Below are 22,511 nucleotides of genomic sequence, written 5' to 3' on the forward strand. Positions count from 1 at the left end.
ATTCTCTTTACTATTATTCTGACATTTAACATTCTTAATATAAAGTGGTGATCCTAACTGACCTAAAACCGGGAATTTTTACTAGGATTAAAAGTCAGGAATTGTGAAAAACTGAGTTTAAATGTATTTGGCTAAGGTGTATGTAAACTTCCGACTTCAACTGTATGTTGTGCTATCCTCCCTAAGGCTTTAGCCATTCAGGGCCCCGCACTTAATAATATGTTTGCCTTAAACATAGTGCTGAGCGGTTAGTGCTTTCTGAGGTTGTTTTGGTTCGATTATGAAAATATTATCACTGTTTTCGGTTTTGATCATTTTTTAAAACATGAAATCCACTATGCATGATGTGGGTTGAATGCTGTAACAATGCAGAATACAACAATTAATAAAAGTAAAAAACATAACAATCAATGGTAGTGACTGCCCATTACTGCTTAACCATCATTTATTCACATTACTTTAATAAAATATTTGTTTTATTTGATTTATTTCATTCCAAGTCATCTCATCTCTATAGAGCTACTGCCTGTGCTGTCAGACAAAATCACTATTTTAGTAGTTCTTCAAAGTAAATAAGGCATACTTTTATGACTGCTGAATACCAACTATCAATCACTTAGATCATGTACTTTCAGATGAAAATACCTCTCAAAGTAACTGCTTTCTATCTCTATAGATTGTGCGTTCTTTCTTCTCCTTGTCTGCTCCACATCATTCTTATTATAGCTCAGTGCTCCACACAGACCGGACAAGTATGCAGGCGCGCAATGGATTATGGTCATTGTAGTTAATTACCATGTTTTCTGCGCTAAACTATTTAGAATATTGGCCTGTTGGAAACTACAACTCCCTACTACATCACACAGTTCAGGCTTGATCTGATTTATCTCTACAGAAACTGCATTGAGCTCACAGAAAAAACCCAGAACGAAGTGGAATTCAAATAATTTAACCAAAGTTGGTCCATTAGTTGTTTACAAAACGAAAAATAACCAAAATGTTGGTTAATCGCTCAACTTAAACATAATCTACCACGTCACTGATTAGCTCAAAAGAGAGGAAAACTACTTAACATCAGCCCTATTCCATCCACTTTCAGTTTATGGTTGAGCTCCTTAGGTTGTGTGTGTTATGGTACATCCCTATCTGTGTGTCTGAGATAATGGTTTGTGTTGGTGTAGTCCTCCTAGTCCTTGTTCGTTACTTTCCCATGCTGAATGAACAAAGACACTGGCAAATGATTCTCTCTCTTTCATTCTCCCTCTCTCTCATTCCCTCTATTTATTTTCTCTCTAGTCTGTTATGAGGTAGGCCTTTCGGTCACATGTTTCCTTGCTAGCCAGGGTTAGTGTCAGCCTGCTGTTCTCCAGCCCCAGTCAGTCCAGCTGCTGAGCTGAGCCTCCTTGATCTGCTTTGCAGGACTGGAATAGTGCTGGAGTAGTCTGATACTGGAGTAGTGCTGGAGTAGTCTGATACTGGAGTAGTGCTGGAGTAGTCTGATACTGGAGTAGTGCTGGAGTAGCCTGATACTGGAGTAGTGCTGGAGTAGCCTGATACTGGAGTAGTGCTGGAGTAGTCTGATACTGGAGTAGTGCTGGAGTAGTCTAATACTGGAGTAGTGCTGGAGTAGCCTGATACTGGAGTAGTGCTGGAGTAGTCTGATACTGGAGTAGTGCTGGAGTAGTCTGATACTGGAGTAGTGCTGGAGTAGTCTGATACTGGAGTAGTGCTGGAGTAGCCTGATACTGGAGTAGTGCTGGAGTAGCCTGATACTGGAGTAGTGCTGGAGTAGTCTGATACTGGAGTAGTGCTGGAGTAGCCTGATACTGGAGTAATGCTGGAGTAGCCTGATACTGGAGTAGTGCTGGAGTAGCCTGATACTGGAGTAGTGGTGGAGTAGGCTGATGCTGGAGTAATGCTGGAGTAGTCTGATACTGGAGTAGTGGTGGAGTAGCCTGATGCTGGAGTAATGCTGGAGTAGTCTGATACTGGAGTAGTGGTGGAGTAGTCTGATACTGGAGTAGTGCTGGAGTAGTCTGATACTGGAGTAGTGGTGGATTAGCCTGATGCTGGAGTAGTGGTGGAGTAGTCTGATACTGGAGTAGTGCTGGAGTGGTCTGATACTGGAGTAGTGCTGGAGTAGCCTGATACTTCATCTTCATGCATCTTCATGCACATATGCATCTTCATCTCTTTGTTTGGTTTTCCATCAAGAGTAGCAACTTGTTATTAGTGTCCCAAAGACCAATCCACCTCTTATCTAATTTCAAGTCCTGTCATCATCTGACTCATCACCCCCCCCCTCAGGAAGGGAAGCACTGCCAGATTAAAGCTATTAATGTAGTGGGCGCGCACACACACATTAGTTCCGGCTGCTCTCTTTCACTTCTATTCCTACATCAAAGGGCTTCATATAGGCCTAATACTCTAATTTCAATGGCTTGGCTTGGCCTTCTAAAATAAGGTTAGAGGTCTGAGAAATCCTTTACTAATTTCTCTACTCCTAGTGGTAGCAGGTAGTGTAGTGAAAGCACAAATTTATATAAGGCCCAAGTCTCTGTTATTACTGTTATTAGATTAGTTTACTTCTTTATTTTCTCATCTTCGCCATGTCTTACTTTCCTCAATCAAATCAAATCAAATTGTATTGGTCACATACACATTTAGCAGATGTTATTGTGGTTGTAGTGAAATGCTTGTGTTCCTAGCTCCAACAGTGCAGTAGTATCTAACAATTCACAACAGTACACACATCTAAAAGTAAAAGAATGGAATATATAAATATTAGGACGAGCAATGTCGGAGTGGCATTGACTAAAATACAGTATATACATATGAAATGAGTAAAACAGTATGTAAACATGATTAAAGTGACTAGTGTTCCATTATTAAAGTGACCATCCTTCTAATGAGTGACTAATCATTCACCAGTGTTTGAACTTTGATCACATTCCCACTTCCCACAGATCAGGTGACAGGCCCAGGTTTCTAGTATTTGATGTTAGCTTAGCAGTTAGCACCTAGGGTTGATATCCTTAGTTAGCTTAGCAGTTAGCACCTTGTCTCCTAGTGTTGATATCCTTAGTTAGCTTAGCAGTTAGCACCAACTGCCTCTCCTAGGTATCGTTATAGGCTAACACTAGGCTCTACAGCTTTATAGCACTCAGTGGATGTCATTGTGCCAACTGTGCCAAGCCACACAACGTTAGCCCCTGGATGACATGGTTGTACTAAACAGCCCCTGTGGCTGTATGCCACCCTAACTAACAAACCCCAGCACAATATCTCACACTGCTGGGAAGTTCAGCAACTACACAGCAGTGGTGTGTCCCTGACCGCATGCCAATGGAGAATGGTTTCGAAGGCAGCAAGCCATGAATCGTCATCATAACTGAATCACATTCCCGTGGCTCAGTTGGTAGAGCATGGAGCTTGTAACGCCAGGGTTGTGGATTCGATTCCCACGTGGGACCAGTAAGAAAAAGTATGAAAAATGTATGCACTCACTACTGTAAGTCGCTCTGCATAACAGTGTCTGCTAAATGGAAAAAATAAAAATGTATTTAGCCGTAACTTGACAACAACCTGTAATTAGCTTTGCATCCATCTTCTGCAGATTTTTGGGGTTAAATCGGGTTATGTCAGTTGATGTGATGTCACAGAGGGTTTTAGGTGAATACTTTTCATTGGACATTCTACTAGGCCAGATCATCAACAGATTTGAGCTATGCCTGTATTGCTTTGCAGTGTATTTCTCTCTCTCTCAGGCAAAATGTCGCTCTGGAAAAATACACAATACACTGTACTGTATATCAGAGAGCTGAATAGAAGAATTTGCACAACAAAGAATGGGTCTAATGTCATGCATGCCTACCAGTTGTTTAAAGCACATACTTGAGGAGACAAATGTACAGACTTGTACAGTTGTCAGAAGGACATGGAAGTTGCATAACGTGAGAGATTTCCCTCTTTATTGGTAGGTGAATGTAGACCTGTCTCTGTGCCTTTTTGAAAATAATATGTAATCCCTATCATACTCAGAGAATACTGTGAAACAATCCACTGAATTGGATAATGCACTTACTTTATAAAGACACATCTTTGGCGACTACGTGCTGTTGTCCGGTGCTACGTCACATGAATGTGTCTTTTACTGTAGCGTTGTTTGTTTCTCTAAGATCACATCCACTGCAGAGAGATGACCTTTTTCAAAATGGCGGATGGCTGAACAGCTGAGTTGTAGTGATGTGACAGATAAATAGAGAAGAGGCCTTAGCCACCTCTGCTCCATTTCCGCCTTTCTGTGGTGTGTCTGTGTGTGTGACTGTGTGTGCCAGCCAGCCAGCCAGTAGAATCTATTTAACTGTCCTTGTTAGATGCTCTGATGCAGTGCTACTAACCAGCACAGTTGAGTATGACTGGATCTGGGATATCATGCATTAGCAATGATCATCAGGCAATGATCATTCTTGATTATCATCATGAAGGACATAATTTTGGAATATACACTACCGTTCAAAAGTTTGGGGTCACTTAGAAATGTCCTTGTTTTTGAAAGAAAAGCTTTTTTTTTGTCCATTAAAATAACATTAAAATGATCAGAAATACAGTGTAGACATTGTTATTGTTGTAAATGGCTATTGTAGCTGGAAACGGCTGATTTTTAATAGAATATCTACATAGGCGTACAGAGGCCCATTATCAGCAACCATCAGTCCTGTGTTCCAATGTGTCACGATCGTCGTAAGAACCGGACCAAGGCGCAGCGTGATAGGCGTACATCTTTTAATGAGTACTTCAAATCAACAACAAAACGATACGTGAAGTCTAAAGGTTCACCAACACAAACCTATACAGAACAAGATCCCACAAATAACTAGTGCCAACAGGCTGCCTAAGTATTGTTCCCAATCAGAGACAACGAGAATCAGCTGCCTCTGATTGGGAACCACCCTGGCCAACATAGAAAACACGAACTAGAACACAACATAGAAAATCACACATAGAAAATCCACACCCTGGCTCAACATATAAGAGTCCCCAGAGCCAGGGCGTGACACAATGGCACGTTGTGTTTGCTAATCCAAGTTTATCATTTTAAAAGGCTAATCATTAGAAAACTCTTTTGCAATTATGTTAGCACAGCTGAAAACTGTTGTGCTGATTAAAGAAGCAATAAAACTGGCCTTCTTGAGACTAGTTGAGTATCTGGAGCATCAGCAATTGTGGGTTCGATTACAGAATCAAAATGGCCAGAAACAAATAACTTTCTTCTGAAACTCGTCAGTCTATTCTTGTTCTGAGAAATGAATGCTATTCCATGCGAGAAATTGCCAAGAAACTGAAGATCTCGTACAACGCTGTGTACTACTCCCTTCACAGAACAGCGCAAACTGGCTCTAACCAGAATAGAAAGAGTGGGAGGCCCCGGTGCACAACTGAGCAAGCGGACAAATACATTAGAGTGTCTAGTTTGAGAAACAGATGCCTCACAGGTCCTCAACTGGCAGTTTCATTAAATAGTACCCGCAAAACACCAGTCTCAATGTCAACAGTGAAGAGGCGACTCCGGGTTGCTGACCTTCTAGGCAGAGTTGCAAAGAAAAAGCCATATCTCAGACTGGCCAATAAAAAAAAATATTAAGATGGGCGAAAGAACACAGACACTAGACAGAGGAAGATTGGAAAAAAGTGTTATGGACAGACGAATCGAAGTTTGAGGTGTTCGGATCACAAAGAAGAACATTTGTGAGACGCAGACCAAATGAAAAGATGCTGGAGGAGTGCTTGATGCCATCTGTCAAGCATGGTGGAGGCAATGTGATGGTCTGGGGGTGCTTTGGTGGTGGTAAAGTGGGAGATTTGTACAGGTTAAAAGGGATCTTGAAGAAGGAAGGCTATCACTCAATTTTGCAACGCCATGCCATACCCTGGGGACGGCGCTTGATTGGAGCCAATTTCCTCCTACAACAGGACAATGACCCAAAGCACAGCTCCAAACTATGCAATAACTATTTAGGGAAGAAGCAGTCAGCTGGTATTCTGTCTATAATGGAGTGGCCAGCACAGTCACCGGATCTCAACCCTATTGAGCTGTTGTGGGAGCAGCTTGACCGTATGGTACGTAAGAAGTGCCCATCAAGCCAAGCCAATCCAACTTGTGGGAGGTGCTTCAGGAAGCATGGGGTGAAATCTCTTCAGATTACCTCAACAAATTGACAACTAGAATGCCAAAGGTCTGCAGGGCTGTAATTGCTGCAAATGGAGGGTTCTTCGACGAAAGCAAAGTTTGAAGGACATAATTATTATTTCAATTAAAAATCATTATTTCTAACCCTGTCAATGACTACATTTCCTATGCATTTTGCTATATTTTCTATTCAAACTAATTTAATGTATGTTTTCATGGAAAACAAGGACATTTCTAAGTGACCCCAAACTTTTGAACGGTAGTGTATATTTTTGGAAATGCTGTCAGTTTTTCTCCTATCATGCATCTCTGCCACATTTTAAGTGTTTGTCCACATTTTTTGTATTGGAATGCAATTTTAGATATTGCTACGTTCTCTGTGCTTTTGCAAATATTGCTACGTTCCGTGTGCTTTTTGATCACGCTAGAAGGGTGACCAAAGTTGAGTGTTCAAATCCCTAATGGTGAACGGAACATCCATTGAACATTCATTGAAAGTGCACCGTTGGTGGTAGGCTATACTGTGTTAAACTGTAAGTGTTGTGTAGCCTACTGCAGTTTCACCAACTGGTGTCTGTCTGTCTGATATATGCCTGAGGCCTACATCCTGTAATAAGACAAACAGACCTAGACCGAGAAGAATGGCAGACTGGTGAACTGCAGTCAGTGTTGTAAACCTTGGCCAGTGTTCACGTTACAGTCACACTTTACTACTGTGCCTCTGTTTCCCCTGCCACATGTTTACTACAACACAGCCTGTTTTGTACACAGAGGCATGTGACTGTAGAAAGGCCCTTGTGGCAATTTTTAGGGGGAACTGTTATCAGAGATTGTGAAATGAGTTTTGAGGAAGAAAACCTCACAGACTTGTAAGTAAACATTCTTCTTTCAACCAGAATGGCCCTTTTGAAGGAAGTCTTTAGATTGTGAATGAACCACTGTTCTGAGACTAACCTCCATGACCAGTGAGTGATTAGTTAAAAGGAAACATAGAGCCCTGGCTCAATCTGCCATTGAAAGTCTGCAACTGCACCTCCATTTTGGCTCTGAGCACTGTGGTGAGGGGGTAAAGGGAGTAAAGCTGATTTATTACGGGGCTGTGTGTGGTTGAGATTCAGCAGGCAGCCAACGGATGGATTGATGGATGGACGTTTTCCCCAATGTGCCACAAGTACCAGTCGGTCGGACAAACTCATTCATTTTCATATGCCAGCAGGCAGCATGTGCAGTGCAATGCAGTGTTCCTAATGGAGCAGATAATGGAGTAGATTGTCCCTCCTGGTACGGGCAGGCTTCGGCGTTCGTCGTCACCGGAGTACTAGCTACTGCCGATCCCATTCTTATCACTCCACTTGTCATGTCTTGTCAATCACACACACCTGGTGCTCATTCCCCTAATTAGTATGTGTATAAGTGTTCCCTCTGTTCCCCTTGTCTTTGTGAGTGATTGTTTGTTGTGAGAGCGTGTAGCTCGGTTGAGCTACTATTCACTGTGTTTATGCCAAGGTGGATGTTTTCCCTTGTAATAGTTTTGTTTGACGCTTGGGGTGTTGGATTCATGTAAACGGAATAAACTCTGGACTTCGGTGTTTTACCTCCTGCGCCTGACTCCTTCATTCACACCTCGTCACATAGATATTTACTGCTTCCAGGTTGACGCACACAGTGTAAAGAATAAAGATGAAACTGGGATTGGTGTAATTTGTTTTAAGGGATGATTATCATCATGTGAGAAGAAAGGAGAAAAGACTACAGCACACTGTAGTTATGCCTCGATGCTGGTGGGTTTTATGTACTGTAGCAGTGTTTCTGCTGTCGCCCCTTGTCAGGGTGGAGGGAATCATATCTTCCGTGTCAGATGTGACTGTGTTACTCAGAGAGTGGGAGGTTTTCTCTGGTTTATTCATAGCAGCATTTGTCCCATCCAGACTTCTAGCACGCTGTCAAGGAACTAGTATGCCATTGTCTGGTCTCTCACAAACTCTCTCTCTCTCACCTGTAGGATCTAACTACGTCATGTCTAACGGGGGCGGGGTGATGAGCGGCACCACCCACCTGCTGGACTTCCTGGAGGAGCCCATCCCGGGGGTCGGCACCTACGATGACTTCCACACCATCGACTGGGTCCGGGAGAAGTGCAAGGACCGCGAACGCCACCGCAAGGTGAGGACGCGTTTACATTTTACATTTAGAAACTAATTTAAGAAAATAATAGATGCACACTAGATAGATAGTTAGATTTGAGTAATTTAACAGACTTACAATCAGTGTATTTGGCTAGGGTAGGTAAAATAACCACAAGGGTGTCCCCCAGGGCTATGTGCTGGGCCCCTTACTCTTCATAATCTAGATTCTACATCCTACTCACAACACAGCAGTAACTTCTAACCCTCTTATCACGCTTTTGTGCTGTACAGTGTAATTTTGTGTCTGAACAGATGTCTTATGTGCAGTTGTTGTCTTGTGGTAGTGGGATGAGTGGGGGGAGAGGGAACTATTCTCCACAGTGTCTGCCACAGGTCAGGGCTCATGTTTGTTGTTGTGTTGTGAAAGAAATTGTGCCCTAGCCTAGACAGAAGTGTTCCCTGCTTCCTGTTCTCTGTGGTGGCTCAGTGTACATGTACAAGCCTTTTGTCTCGGTACCATTTATTTTATAACACCTAGTCTTTCTCTACTAGGCTTGGGCGGTATCTAGATTGTCACACCTTCTTCATACCGACCTTGTGCCATACCGGGATATTCAGTAATACCGCACTGAACACCAGGGGCGCTATTGTAATCCAAAGGTTAGCAATGCTAACAAGTACATGTAATATCCCATACTGAATGCTAACGAGCACATTGCAAAGATTTTATACAGTTTCTGACCTAAAGTATTTGCAGGACAAACATCCCAGCTCATAAAGTTATACAAGTAACTCAAAAAATGCTACTCACAGTTTGCTGCACCCACAAAGCAAATATTAGACAGCAAGGCTCTTGATCCAGGAGGGGATTCTCCACTGTTACCAAAAAACAGTTCAGCGAAACTTGATTTTGGAAGAAGCTAACCACCTAGCTAGCAAACCAAATGCACAACTGAAGAGCATTTAGCACATTTTAGACAGTCAACTTAATAGTTATAAGATATCTAGCTGGCAAACATTTAGTTGTGAATTCCATACTGTAACTAGATCACCTGGCGAGTGCTGCACAACGGTGAGTGACTCATAAGGCTCTGGTCTCTCGTCATTGTGTGCTTGTAAACAAACACCACGTGACTGAGGACTACCGGTAAGCTTCATAATGAAAAATTGTGACAGGTGAAATGAAGAACGCAATCTTCTTTATCTCCTAATGTATTGCACAAGTTGACTGCAGGTATTTACTTAAAAAGAAAGAAAACTTCAAAATAAATAGTTTCAACGGTATTGAAAAACCATCCCGTGGCTATTTCCAAATACCCCGGTATACGGTATACCGCCCAAGGCTCTACAGTGTCTGCCAGGTGTCATGTCTGTTGTTGTAGTTGGCATGTTGTTGTGGAGGTGTCATGAAAGAAATGGTGCCCTAGACAACAGTGTTCCATCCTCTGCTCTCGGTGGTGGCTCTGTGTGCATGACTTATGAACACCACGAGGAAAACCTTTTTGTCTTTTGTGATATGAATCTGGGTTACATGGTTTCCTAAAGGTTCCAGACACTCCCACATTTGAATGTCATTTGAATGTTGTCTGGATTTTTAGATTTTTTTTATCACCTAACAAACAGGAACATGTAACAGTTGCTCTCAATTTGACAAACTGCAGTAGCAGCAGTTCATGGGGTGGTTAGGCCACTCATTATGAGTGGTAATAAAATGATATGATCATATTTATATAATCGTTTCTCTAAAAAGGGGGAGAACAGTACATTGTTTAGTACTTTTAACTAGCCGTGACTTTCAGTATTTATGTTAATTGTTTGTGTGTGTGTGTGTGTGTGTGTATGTGTGTGTGTGTACAGATCAACGCTAAGAAGAAAGATTCTGCGTGGGAGTTCACCAAGAGCCTGTATGATGCCTGGTCTGGATGGCTGGTGGTGACGTTGACAGGACTGGCCTCAGGTAATACACGCACAGTCACCTGAGCTCACCTGTACTAGTAGTCAGAGTATGTAGGCTCGTCATTGACAACGTGTTTGTTGTTCATCTTGTTTTTGATTAGTCACACAGGCACAGGCTTAAAGTATTGTTTCCTCCTCGTCCTCTTCCTCTTTGTCCAATCAGGTGCCTTGGCGGGTCTGATCGACATCGCTGCTGATTGGCTGAACGACATCAAGGAGGGGGTGTGTCTGAATGCCATGTGGTTCAACCACGAGCAGTGTTGCTGGGGCTCCAACGAGACCACGTTCGCTGAGAGGGACAAGTGTCCTCAGTGGAAAAGCTGGGCGGGGCTTATCCTGGGCCAGGAAGAGGTGAGAGGGATTTAAAAATGTCATGTCAAAATGTAGATTTTTTTTTCATTTTTTATCGTGAAAAGGCCATAAACAATACCTAGTAATGATTATACTGCCAGAAAGATTAAAATCTCTGGTATAAATAGTTATAAATTGCTGAGGCGTAGTCACTTTTGAGGATACCGCCAGGGGAGTTCGATCCTTTGTCTGGATAGGCCAGAAAATCTAGCGCTCCCTATGCAAATGAGGTGTCACATTTCACATACTGCATCTCAGACGAGAGCGGAGAACGGCATGCGAAGCACAACAAATGATGTTGCTACGTTCACAGAGCACTTTGTAAAAAAAATTTGGTTCGGAACTGGTCCAGAACCGCTCAGTCCCGTAAATAGGGGACTTAACGTTTAAGAGGTTTTAAGTCACATATGTGTTACAGGTGTTATAAGGTGTTATAAGCGAGTAGTTTCCATTGCTGAGATGGAAGAGCTTGGGTGAGCTAATACTTCTGTGTTCCATCAGTAGTTCACCACTTTTTTCCATGACCTTTTCACTCAGAATAGTCAAAACTGTCTCAATGTAGTAACGTTAAAAGGATTGTTGGGATTTTGATGCTAACTGTACCCAAAACCTTTCCCTTTTTGTGCTAAGCTAGTTAGCATTTGCTTACGAAACGACCTTTAACTTCCTTCATGCTGGATGCAGATAGATAAAAAAAATTGTATCCATGAGTTCATCTGACTCTGGGGAAGTAGATAATTGCCAAAATCCTGAACTATCCCTTTAATGGCAGTTTGTGTGTAAACATGCTCCTCCTCCTCTCCCTCTCTCCTCCTCTTCCTCCTCCTCTTTCTCTCTTCCTCTTCCTCCTCCTCGCTCTCTCCTCCTCCTCGCTCTCTCCTCCTCTTCCTCCTCCTCTCTCCTATTCCTCCTCCTCCTCTCTCTCCTCTTCTTCCTCCTCTCTCTCCTCTTCCTCCTCCTCTCTCTCCTCCTCCTCCTCCTCTCTCTCCTCCTCCTCCTCCTCCTATCTCTCCTCCTCTTCTCCCAGGGTCCTGGTTCCTACATCATGAACTACTTCATGTACATCTACTGGGCTTTGTCCTTTGCCTTGCTGGCTGTGTTACTGGTCAAGGTGTTCGCCCCCTACGCCTGTGGCTCAGGCATACCTGAGGTAAGACCACACACATGCATGGATGCAAGCGCACACACACACAAACTATGTATTGTAATTCAGGTGGGATCTGTACCTGCTGTTTAGGAAAAATCCATTTTGAGGTGAGGTTGTCTGCTCTAGTCTAGCACTAGAAATCTCAATTTGTAGTTGCCGTGGCAACAGGAGAACGAGCGAGATGGGGCTGAGCACTGGGGACCAGTTAGAGTTTTTATTTCTTCGAAATTCTTTACCTTATTTCCCCCATCTCTCTGTCTCCCAGATAAAGACCATCCTGAGTGGGTTCATCATCCGGGGTTACCTGGGGAAGTGGACCCTGCTGATCAAGACGGTGACCCTGGTGCTGGCTGTAGCGTCTGGGCTGAGCCTGGGGAAAGAGGGACCCCTGGTCCACGTGGCCTGCTGCTGTGGAAACATCTTCTCATACCTCTTCCCCAAGTACAGCAAGAACGAGGCCAAGAAGAGAGAGGTATGTATGATCTATGATCTACTGTTCTATTAGGTGTGGTCAAATACAATATAACTTTATTGTCCAAGTACAGCAGGAATGAGGCCAAGAAGAGGGAGTGTATGGTTTGGTGTATGTATCCATTGTATTACATTACAAAGTTTAGAGTTTTGTTATAAGACATTCTCCTGATGACCTTTTCTGTTGCATGATTTAAGACTGTGCTTTGGGTAAATTGCTGTCAGTGTTTCAGCTGACTCGGCCTGTGTTTTGGGTAAATTGCTGTCAGTGTTTCAGCTGACTTGGCCTGTGTTTTGGGTAAATTGCTGTCAGTGTTTCAGCTGACTCTGCCTGTGTTTTGGGTAAATTGCTGTCAGTGTTTCAGCTGACTCTGCCTGTGTTTTGGGTAAATTGCTGTCAGTGTTTCAGCTGACTCGGCCTGAGTTTTGGGTATATTCCTGTCAGTGTTTCAGCTGACTCTGCCTGTGTTTTGGGTAAATTCCTGTCAGTGTTTCAGCTGACTCTGCCTGTGTTTTGGGTAAATTGCTGTCAGTGTTTCAGCTGACTCGGCCTGTGTTTTGGGTATATTCCTGTCAGTGTTTCAGCTGACTCTGCCTGTGTTTTGGGTAAATTGCTGTCAGTGTTTCAGCTGACTCTGCCTGTGTTTTGGGTAAATTCCTGTCAGTGTTTCAGCTGACTCTGCCTGTGTTTTGGGTATATTCCTGTCAGTGTTTCAGCTGACTCTGCCTGTGTTTTGGGTAAATTGCTGTCAGTGTTTCAGCTGACTCGGCCTGCGTTTTGGGTATATTCCTGTCAGTGTTTCAGCTGACTCTGCCTGTGTTTTGGGTAAATCCCTGTCAGTGTTTCAGCTGACTCGGTCTGTGTTTTGGGTATATTCCTGTCAGTGTTTCAGCTGACTCTGCCTGTGTTTTGGGTAAATTGCTGTCAGTGTTTCAGCTGACTCTGCCTGTGTTTTGGGTAAATTCCTGTCAGTGTTTCAGCTGACTCTGCCTGTGTTTTGGGTATATTCCTGTCAGTGTTTCAGCTGACTCTGCCTGTGTTTTGGGTAAATTCCTGTCAGTGTTTCAGCTGACTCGGCCTGTGTTTTGGGTATATTCCTGTCAGTGTTTCAGCTGACTCTGCCTGTGTTTTGGGTAAATTCCTGTCAGTGTTTCAGCTGACTCGGCCTGTGTTTTGGGTAAATCCCTGTCAGTGTTTCAGCTGACTCGGCCTGTGTTTTGGGTAAATTCCTGTCAGTGTTTCAGCTGACTCGGCCTGTGTTTTGGGTAAATTGCTGTCAGTGTTTCAGCTGACTCGGCCTGTGTTTTGGGTATATTCCTGTCAGTGTTTCAGCTGACTCTGCCTGTGTTTTGGGTAAATTCCTGTCAGTGTTTCAGCTGACTCTGCCTGTGTTTTGGGTAAATTGCTGTCAGTGTTTCAGCTGACTGCCTGTGTTTTGGGTAAATTCCTGTCAGTGTTTCAGCTGACTTGGCCTGTGTTTTTGTATTAGTCTTTTTTATATGTTTTCTCTGCAGGTCCTATCTGCAGCGTCAGCGGCTGGGGTGTCTGTGGCTTTTGGTGCTCCCATAGGAGGAGTACTCTTCAGCTTGGAGGAGGTACGTTGTATGTATGTGTGTGTGTTTGTTTCTATGAGTGTGTCCGTATAAGTAAACACATCACACACACACACTATAGCCTTGTTTCCTTGCACCCCTACCGTGCTTCTACACCTGCATTGCTTGCTCTCTGGGGTTTTAGGCTGGGTTTCTGTATAAGCACTTTGTGACAAATGTAAAAAGGGCTTAATAATTACATTTGATTGATTGATCTGTGCATGCGTGTCTCTGTATGAGTTAATGCATCACACTATAATTTTCTCTTCACCTGTCTCTCTGCATCTCTCTCTCCCTAGGTGAGCTACTACTTCCCTCTGAAGACCCTGTGGCGCTCCTTCTTCGCTGCGTTGGTGGCAGCCTTCGTCCTCCGCTCCATCAACCCGTTTGGCAACAGCCGTCTGGTCCTGTTCTACGTGGAGTACCACACCCCCTGGTACCTGTTTGAGCTTATCCCCTTCATCCTGCTGGGGGTGTTTGGGGGTCTCTGGGGGGCCTTCTTCATCAAGGCCAACATCGCCTGGTGTCGGAGGAGGAAGTCCACCCGCTTTGGGAAATACCCCGTCCTGGAGGTCATCTTTGTGGCGGCCATTACCGCCGTGGTGGCGTTCCCCAACCCGTACACGCGGCAGAACACCAGTGAGCTAATTAAGGAGTTGTTCACTGACTGCGGGCCGCTGGAGTCGTCCCAGCTTTGCCAGTACAGGAGCCATATGAATGGGAGTAAGGCGTTTGTGGATGCGTCACCTAACAAGCCGGCGGGATCCGGGGTGTACACCGCCATGTGGCAGCTGTGCCTGGCACTCGTCTTCAAGATCATCATGACGATATTCACCTTCGGACTCAAGGTGAGGCAGGGCAGGTTGGGTACTGTCGTCTAGTTAATGTAGCCCGGCAGTTAAAGGGGAGGTTCATCCAAAAACACTTCTGGGCCCTTTATAACTACTATTGCCTGGTTATTTGTCAGTACCCCAGACAGCTTTTAGGTCCATTGCTTGAGAATTTAGACGTAGGTAATAAGCTGATTCTACCCCCGCCTTCCCCATAGAAACCCCATGCAACGTCAAAGTCCATCATAAATATCTCCTAAAGCCTCCCGAGTGGCACAGCGGTCTAAGGCACTGCAGTGCTTGAGGCGTCACTAGAGATCCGGGTTTGATACCGGGCTGTGTCGCAGCCGGCCGTGACCGGTCGCCAGTTGTACGGTGTATCCCCCGACACATTGGTGCAGCTGGCTTCCGGGTTAAGGGGGCACTGTGTCAAGAAGCAGCGCGACTTGGCAGGGTCGTGTTTCGGAGGATGCATGGCTCTCGACCTTGGGGATAAAAAGTACAAAATAAATAAATAAAAATACCTCCTAAACACACTGCTCTGGCCTCCCAATAGTCCTTGTAATTACTTTCTCTGCACAATTTTTCAGCTAACTTATTTCAGTAGGTACATTTTTACCAATAAATGTAATTTCGAGAAATTCAGCATTTTGATTTAAAAATACAGAAATCTAAATACTCAAACAATGGACCTAAAAACAGTCTGGGGTACTGATAAACAGCCAGGCAAGTGTTATAAAGGGCCCAGAAGTGTTTTTGGGTGAACTTCCCCTTTAATGTGATTGTATTGGGTATGCATGTCTCTTAGATTGTGGTCTAATCCAAATCTTAGATTGCAGTCTAGACTTTAAGTAATGCTGATCAGGGTTAGAATTGAGAAATATTGAGAAAAATCCGAATTAGAATTTCAGTTAAGGATAGTTTTTTGTGGTTCTAAGTTGTGGTTCCTGTCCCCAGGTTCCGGCGGGCCTGTTCATCCCCAGTATGGCCATCGGGGCGATCGCCGGGCGGATTGTTGGCATCGCCGTGGAGCAGCTGGCGTACTACCACCACGACTGGTTAGTGTTCAGGGAGTGGTGCGAGGTAGGCACCGACTGCATCACCCCAGGACTCTACGCCATGGTGGGGGCTGCCGCATGTCTGGGTGAGTTACACTGACTGGCTGTGGGTCTGTAATGTTATGGTCATGTCTGGGTGAGTTACACTGACTGGCTGTGGGTCTGTAATGTTATGGTCATGTCTGGGTGAGTTACACTGACTGGCTGTGGGTCTGTAATGTTATGGTCATGTCTGGGTGAGTTACACTGACTGGCTGTGGGTCTGTAATGTTATGGTCATGTCTGGGTGAGTTACACTGACTGGCTGTGGGTCTGTAATGTTATGGTCATGTCTGTTACTCCTACTCAGTGTTCGTTCCCCATTCTTGTGATACATTGTTAGATAGACTGTGTTTGACAATGGATCACAGAAACACGGAGCTGTGTAAAATGTTATCTATCCTGTTGGATGGCTTTGGTCCTCTCCCATTCAACTCTTCCTCTTGTCTGCAGGTTCTCACTTCTCAGTCAACTTACTTGGTAAAATAAAAGGGCAATCATTTATTTATTTATTTATTTTTGTTCCAGGTGGTGTGACGAGGATGACCGTGTCTCTCGTGGTCATTGTGTTTGAGCTGACTGGTGGTCTGGAATACATTGTACCCCTCATGGCGGCCGTCATGACCAGCAAGTGGGTGGGCGACGCCTTTGGGCGCGAGGGCATCTACGAGTCACACATCCGCCTCAACGGGTATCCTTTCCTGGACGCCAAGTCGGAGTTCACACATACCACGCTGGCGCGGGAGGTGTGTCAAAATCAAATGTTATTCGTCACGTACACAGTTTACAGCATGTATAAAAAGTGCAGTGAAATGCTTGCATGCTAGCTCCATCAACATATAATCAATATCAATAAGTGTGTAGAGTGTGTGTGTGTGTGTAGTGTGTGTGTGTGTGTGTTAGGAACAAATATTTATTATGGACAGATACAATTAAAACATTGGCACACTGAATCATTAACAGTTAGATGCAGCACCATTGATATCAATGCATGATTAAGTGGAAAGTTGACTTAAAGCGTCAGTTAGGTTTCAGCTCTAAACCACTTCCTGTGTGACTTCAGGTGATGCGGCCGCGGCGTAGTGATCCGCCGTTAGCGGTGCTGACGCAGGACGACCTGACGGTGGAGGAACTCCAGGGGATCATCAACGAGACCAGCTACAACGGCTTCCCTGTCATTGTCTCCAAGGAGTCTCAGAGACTCGTGGGCTTCGCCCTGCGCAGGGACATTACCATCGCTATAGGTGAGGAGAAACTGAGACGGCAGGGTGTGGAGGCCGCTCAGACCTGGGTTTTTTTATTTTTATACTTTAGCTGCACTTGATTTAGCTTGCTTGGCTAGCGCGATGGAACCAATGGAATCATCTCAAAAGTGCAAACCTCGCCCGTCTGGCACTCCTTAGACGCTAATATTTCTCCTTCCATCTCCCCCTCTCTTCCCTTTTTACATCCCCCTTTCACAGATAATGCGCGGCGAAAGCAGGAGGGTATCCTGCTGACCTCGCGGGTCTACTTCACACAGCACGCCCCCACCCTGCCCGCCGACAGCCCGCGGCCCCTCAAGCTGCGCTCCATCCTGGACATGAGCCCCTTCACCGTCACCGACCACACGCCCATGGAGATCGTGGTGGACATCTTCCGCAAGATGGGCCTCCGCCAGTGTCTGGTGACGCACAACGGGTGAGAGGAAGGGGCTGGGGGGAGAGCGGGAAAAGGGTAGGGTGGCATGTGAAGAGGGCAGGGGGGAGGTGAGGAGGGGAGAGGGGGTGATTAAAAGTGATCTTGGTTGAGAACGATGGGGAGGGAATCACAGTCTCAAAATGGGGGGATGTGTTTTGGAAGGGTGGGGGTGAAAGAAGAGGAGGATGGAGGAAGAGAAGGAAGGAACACTGGGAGGAAAGAGTCTTCCTCAGTCCTCCTAACCTCAGGCCTCAATGTTCTCAGCTTGAACTAACAAACACCTCAACAGGCAACAGACAGAGTTCCCCTAACAAACCCAACACACACTCTCAAGTTTTGTTCCAATGAACACACTACTACTTAGAATGAAGCAGTGTATTGGACATCATCTACTCTAAGTGCTATGCTAGTGTGGATATTGGGACATAGTAGCATCTCCTCACACCCTAACGAAAAAAGATTGCAGGTAGAGTGAAGTATTGCGGTTTATGCTGCAAAAACTGCGTCCAAATGTTTTTTTTTTTACTGCAGTAATTTTGCAGTGTGATGGCAGTTATTCTGCAATTACTCCATCCAAAATACCACAGTCAACTGCAGTTACTTCCCTTTTACTGCAGTTTCAAAACTGCAATCTTTTTTTGTAAGGGATAGAGTGATGCATGGACACTGGGACTGGAAACCCTGGGGTTATAAGCCAATATAACCTTGTAGGCTGCATGACTTCTCAGCTAAATGCTAGCTGCGCTACGCTCACCAATATAACTACTGTGATACCGCTTTAGCAAATAGTTGGATAGTTTGATCGTTTTATCCAGTTTCCTCTGGATAAAATATTTGAGAGACTCGTGATGTGTTTAGAAGTTGGTTTAGAAGTCAATTCCTGTGGATGAGCTCACTGGTGGAATATGACACTTCAGAGACACCTGGTGGTTAAAACAAGGACAGATGGTGTATAATTGGATAAACCCTTGCTCTGTGCGTTGTAACTAAGTAAAAATACTTTAAAGTACTACTTAAGTAGTTTTTTGGGGTATCTGTACTTTATACTATTTATATTTTGGATAACTTTTACTTTTACTCCACTAAATTCCTAAAGACAGGGTTCGTATGGTCATGAAAATCCTGAAAAAGTCATGGAATTTTTAAATGGTGTTTTCGAGGCCTCAATGTTTTGGAAAATTATCAAATCCGAAAAGTCATGGAAATGAATGTAATCATTTCTGTTAATGTCATTTGTTTAGGCACAGTTTTTAAATATTTTATCAATCAAATAAAAATCAACAGTGATTTTACCCACGCACCGCTACTGCTTGCGAGGAAGGCCATACAAAGTTGATTCATTTAAACGATACATACAAAGTTGATTCATTCATTTAAACACGGAACAAACAATTCACTTTGCTATTGTATTAGGTGGGATTTGGTTCAATGCGATGAATCGAATGTGAATCAAAATAATAATTTGTGAATCGCAAACAGTAATTTTATAAAAAAAATATTATATGTAGCCTTCCTTGTGGGCTTGCTTCAGCTGAATAAAAATATTTGTAGCCTACCATAGCCATTTGATATTTTATATATTAAATGAGTGAATTATTTCAAAAGGCATAAAACGTATTTGGTTGCAATGTTATACATCAAGGGTGGACAACCATCCTCCAGGAGAGCTAATGGTGTGCAGGCTTTTATTCCAGTCCCCCTCTAACAAACCACATTTTAGAAATGAGCTGCTCAACCGGACCTTGATAAACTGTCTCTGATGTGTTTGAGCAGGGCTTGATCAAAAGCCTGCACAGCCAGTAGCTCTCCAGACTGAGGGTTGACCACGTGTGTTTTATACCGTTGCCTAACAGGGATTCTACTTTGTGCCTTGTACAATGACAGTAGATGGTACATAGGATCAGAGAGCAGCCTCCCAGTGTCAATACCACATTACGCATACTTTGTTTCTACATACATGGAGATGCCGCTAACGGTGGTCATGGAAATTTGGTTAAAAGTCATGGAGAAGTCATGCAAAAGTCATGAAATTCCCTCTGTCAAAATGTGTATGAACCCTGTAAATAGAATATGTATACTTTTTACTCCCATTCATTTTCCGTGACACCCAAAAGTACTCGTTACATTTCGAATGCTCAGGCAGCATTCGAAATATGGTCCAATTCTCACACCTATCAATATAACGCGTTGTCATCCCTACTGCCTCAGATCTGGCGGACTCACTAAACACAAATATTGCGTTTGTAAATTATGAGTTTTGGAGTGTTCCCCTGGCTGGCCGCAAAATTATTATTATTATCTTTTAAATCATGCTATCTGGTTTGCTTAATGTAAGGAATTTGATGTATAGCATTTACTTTTACTCAAGTATGACAATTTAGTACTTTTTCCACCACTGCTCGGCAGTCATAGTGTAAATATATGTTTAAAGATGCCTGTTTAGACGCCTAGTCAGGAGAGGAGAGCACTGAGAGTGAATGAGAATACAGATGGCAGCAGTCCTTTGTTTTGATACATGTTAATTTTTTATCGTTTTGTTGTGATTTTATCCTTTTCTATTGTTTTGGTCTCAATTCATTCATCATTCAATATCAATACATATAATAGTGAAAGCATCAGACATAGAGTACCAGTGAAAAGTTTGGACACACCTACTCTTTCAAGGGTTTTTCTTTATTTTTACTATTTTCTACATTGTAGAATAATAGTGAAGACATCCAAACTATGAAATAACACATATGGAATCAGAAAAGTGTTAAACAAATCAAAATATATTTTAGATTCTTCAAAGTAGCCACCCTTTGCCTTGATGACAGCTTTGCACACTACTTTATCGAATTCTAGGTTATTTGCCTACAACACTTGAGTCCATACTACTCACAAGATTAGATTCCATTACAAATCAACAAGGAAGTTATTGAAACCGACACAAAGATGAATGATATGCACAGATAACATTAGTTGGCATCCAACTGACATGCACTTATACACACTCACCATCAGTAGAAGTGGTATATTTATGGACAAGTAAAATATGTTGTTAATTGAGCTTTTTTTTAAAAAGCAATACTATTAGAATGTTAGGTAGGTTGTGTTATGATTTTTCACTTTATGTTATGTCATATTAAGTTGGTTATATACGTTTATTTTTTTAGTGTACTATGCTTTGTGCTGCTGTCTCTCTCTCTCTCTCTCTCTGTGTGGTGTGTGTGTGACGGGCAGTCTCCTGAGTAACAGGTGTGTGTTTGTACAGGATTGTATTGGGCATCATCACTAAGAAGAATATATTAGCGCATCTGGAGGAGCTCAAGGAACACACGGAGCCCCTGGTGACTAGCCCTTCCCCTCCCATTCCACTGACCCCTCCCCCTCTCCCATTTCCACCTCTTAGGCCCCGCCTCCTAGGAGTGACGCATGAAACTGTAACTGACAGTTCCCGTTTCCAATAGCAACCCACTCATCTTACTGTGTCTTATTTTCAACTCACTCATGAATGCACTATTTTTTTGAGGGGGGTGGGGGGTGTATGCATCCACTTTCTCCTCTCCGGATACCTATTGTGTCACACTATCACTGATCTCCCTATTCATTCACTACTAGTCATTGACAACAGTTAGTAAGATTACTATTTTTTAAAAGATCTACTCTAGATGAGTGTTATTATGGGTCCTGTAATGTTGGGCTTTGATGGGAACTGTCATTTGAAGCTTGATTAGTTAGATATCCGTAATTTACTATTGCTCCACAGCCATTCCCATCAACAACATCCTACTAGCTATTAGTCCCTTCATCAGTAGTATGGGCTGTTTCATCCACTATAAGAAGTCATTATAGAATATAGATATAAGCATGAATATACAGATTGTATATTGATCTCATTCCCCCTGCCACTGTCCCTATAACTTACGTACAGTCATGTAGCCATGCCTGTGTTTTTAGAGCGTGTGTGTGTGTGTGTGTGTGTGTCTGTCTGTCTGTCTCACTCGGCACCTAGAAAACCTTCACATACACATTATTACATAATTTCACTCTAAAAGCTCACACAGGGTGCATCCCAATTGGCACCCTATTCCCTATATAGTGTACTACTACTAGTTCAAAAGTAGTGCACTATAAAGGGAATAGGGTGCTATATTGGATGCTGGCACCGCTTTACTTCAATGACTTCCTGCTTCTTTATGTATAAAAATCAACCCCTCCCTCTCCCTCTTGCCCCGCCCCCCACCCACTGGGTCACCGCCGTCCGTCCGTCTGTCGGACCAACAGATCGACGACATCTGACCCGATAACACGTAGCGCTTCCGGCGTCGCCTTTACCGAATTTGGCGAGTAACCGGCTGCTACGTGGGAGCGGACCGTTGGTTGATGTGTTTTTTCTGGGAGGGGGAGTTTTAGCATCTAGTGTCCCTCCCGCCCTGCCGTAGACTTAATAGAACCCTCCTCCTGTAGTGAGAGAGCAAACTCCCTCTATGGTGGTGTGGTGATATAATGATGGTAGTAGTAGTGTGTGTGTTGGTAGATAATGCCTACAGTAGCAGTAACGAGCTAAGCCAAGCAACCCCCACCCTGATCCTAAACCGTACCCACCCCTCCTTCACCCCCCTCTCACCTGACCTCAACCCCCCTGCCTCATCCGGTGCCTCCCACCTCAACCCACCCCCCCCCCCCCATTCCTGGTCTGTGTGGCGTTTCATGCCTCCTGTTTCTGTAGCACTAACACCTCCCTCCACTTCCTACAGTACTGAATCTATAGATCTATCCTGTACTGTAGCTATGACAGACAGTCATACAGCCTCTCCTCTCACTGCTCTCTCTCAGCTCAACTCTACACTCACCGTCTGTCTCACTCTCTCCAATGTCTCGAGATGTCTCACTAAATCTCCAACGTTTTCGTCATAGCTAAATTCAAGAGCACAAGTCATAACAAAAAGTAAATTCTAGGAACAAATGTTGTCCTGTTGACATCTAATTGTTATCCAGCTGCACACTCTTACAACGTTGTAATTGACACTTTCTGTGTTAGCAGAACTCATTACATTTCAACCAATTGTGACCTGGCTCTGGGAAGGG

At 43.8% G+C, this 22,511-nt stretch overlaps 1 protein-coding gene across 9 annotated transcripts in view; it reads left to right on the forward strand.

The window, feature by feature from the left end:
• The window catches only part of LOC311113151 (H(+)/Cl(-) exchange transporter 3), a 45,404-nt gene that overhangs the window by 18,896 nt on the left and 3,997 nt on the right, over positions 1-22,511 (forward strand). For 6 of the 9 annotated variants that reach the window (XM_084156318.1, XM_084156313.1, XM_084156316.1 and 3 more), the window contains 11 exons: positions 8,193-8,353; positions 10,174-10,273; positions 10,436-10,623; positions 11,651-11,773; positions 12,036-12,242; positions 13,757-13,837; positions 14,134-14,682; positions 15,622-15,808; positions 16,290-16,507; positions 16,825-17,005; positions 17,225-17,441. In XM_084156318.1, the coding sequence (XP_084012444.1) occupies positions 8,207-8,353; positions 10,174-10,273; positions 10,436-10,623; positions 11,651-11,773; positions 12,036-12,242; positions 13,757-13,837; positions 14,134-14,682; positions 15,622-15,808; positions 16,290-16,507; positions 16,825-17,005; positions 17,225-17,441 (2,198 nt within the window). In that variant the 5' untranslated portion in view covers positions 8,193-8,206. The other 3 variants (XM_084156321.1, XM_084156320.1, XM_084156319.1) reach the window with 3 other exon arrangements.

Source organism: Coregonus lavaretus (genome assembly GCF_964263955.1).
Source record: "Coregonus lavaretus genome assembly, chromosome: 39".
Taxonomy (NCBI): Eukaryota; Metazoa; Chordata; class Actinopteri; order Salmoniformes; family Salmonidae; genus Coregonus; species Coregonus lavaretus.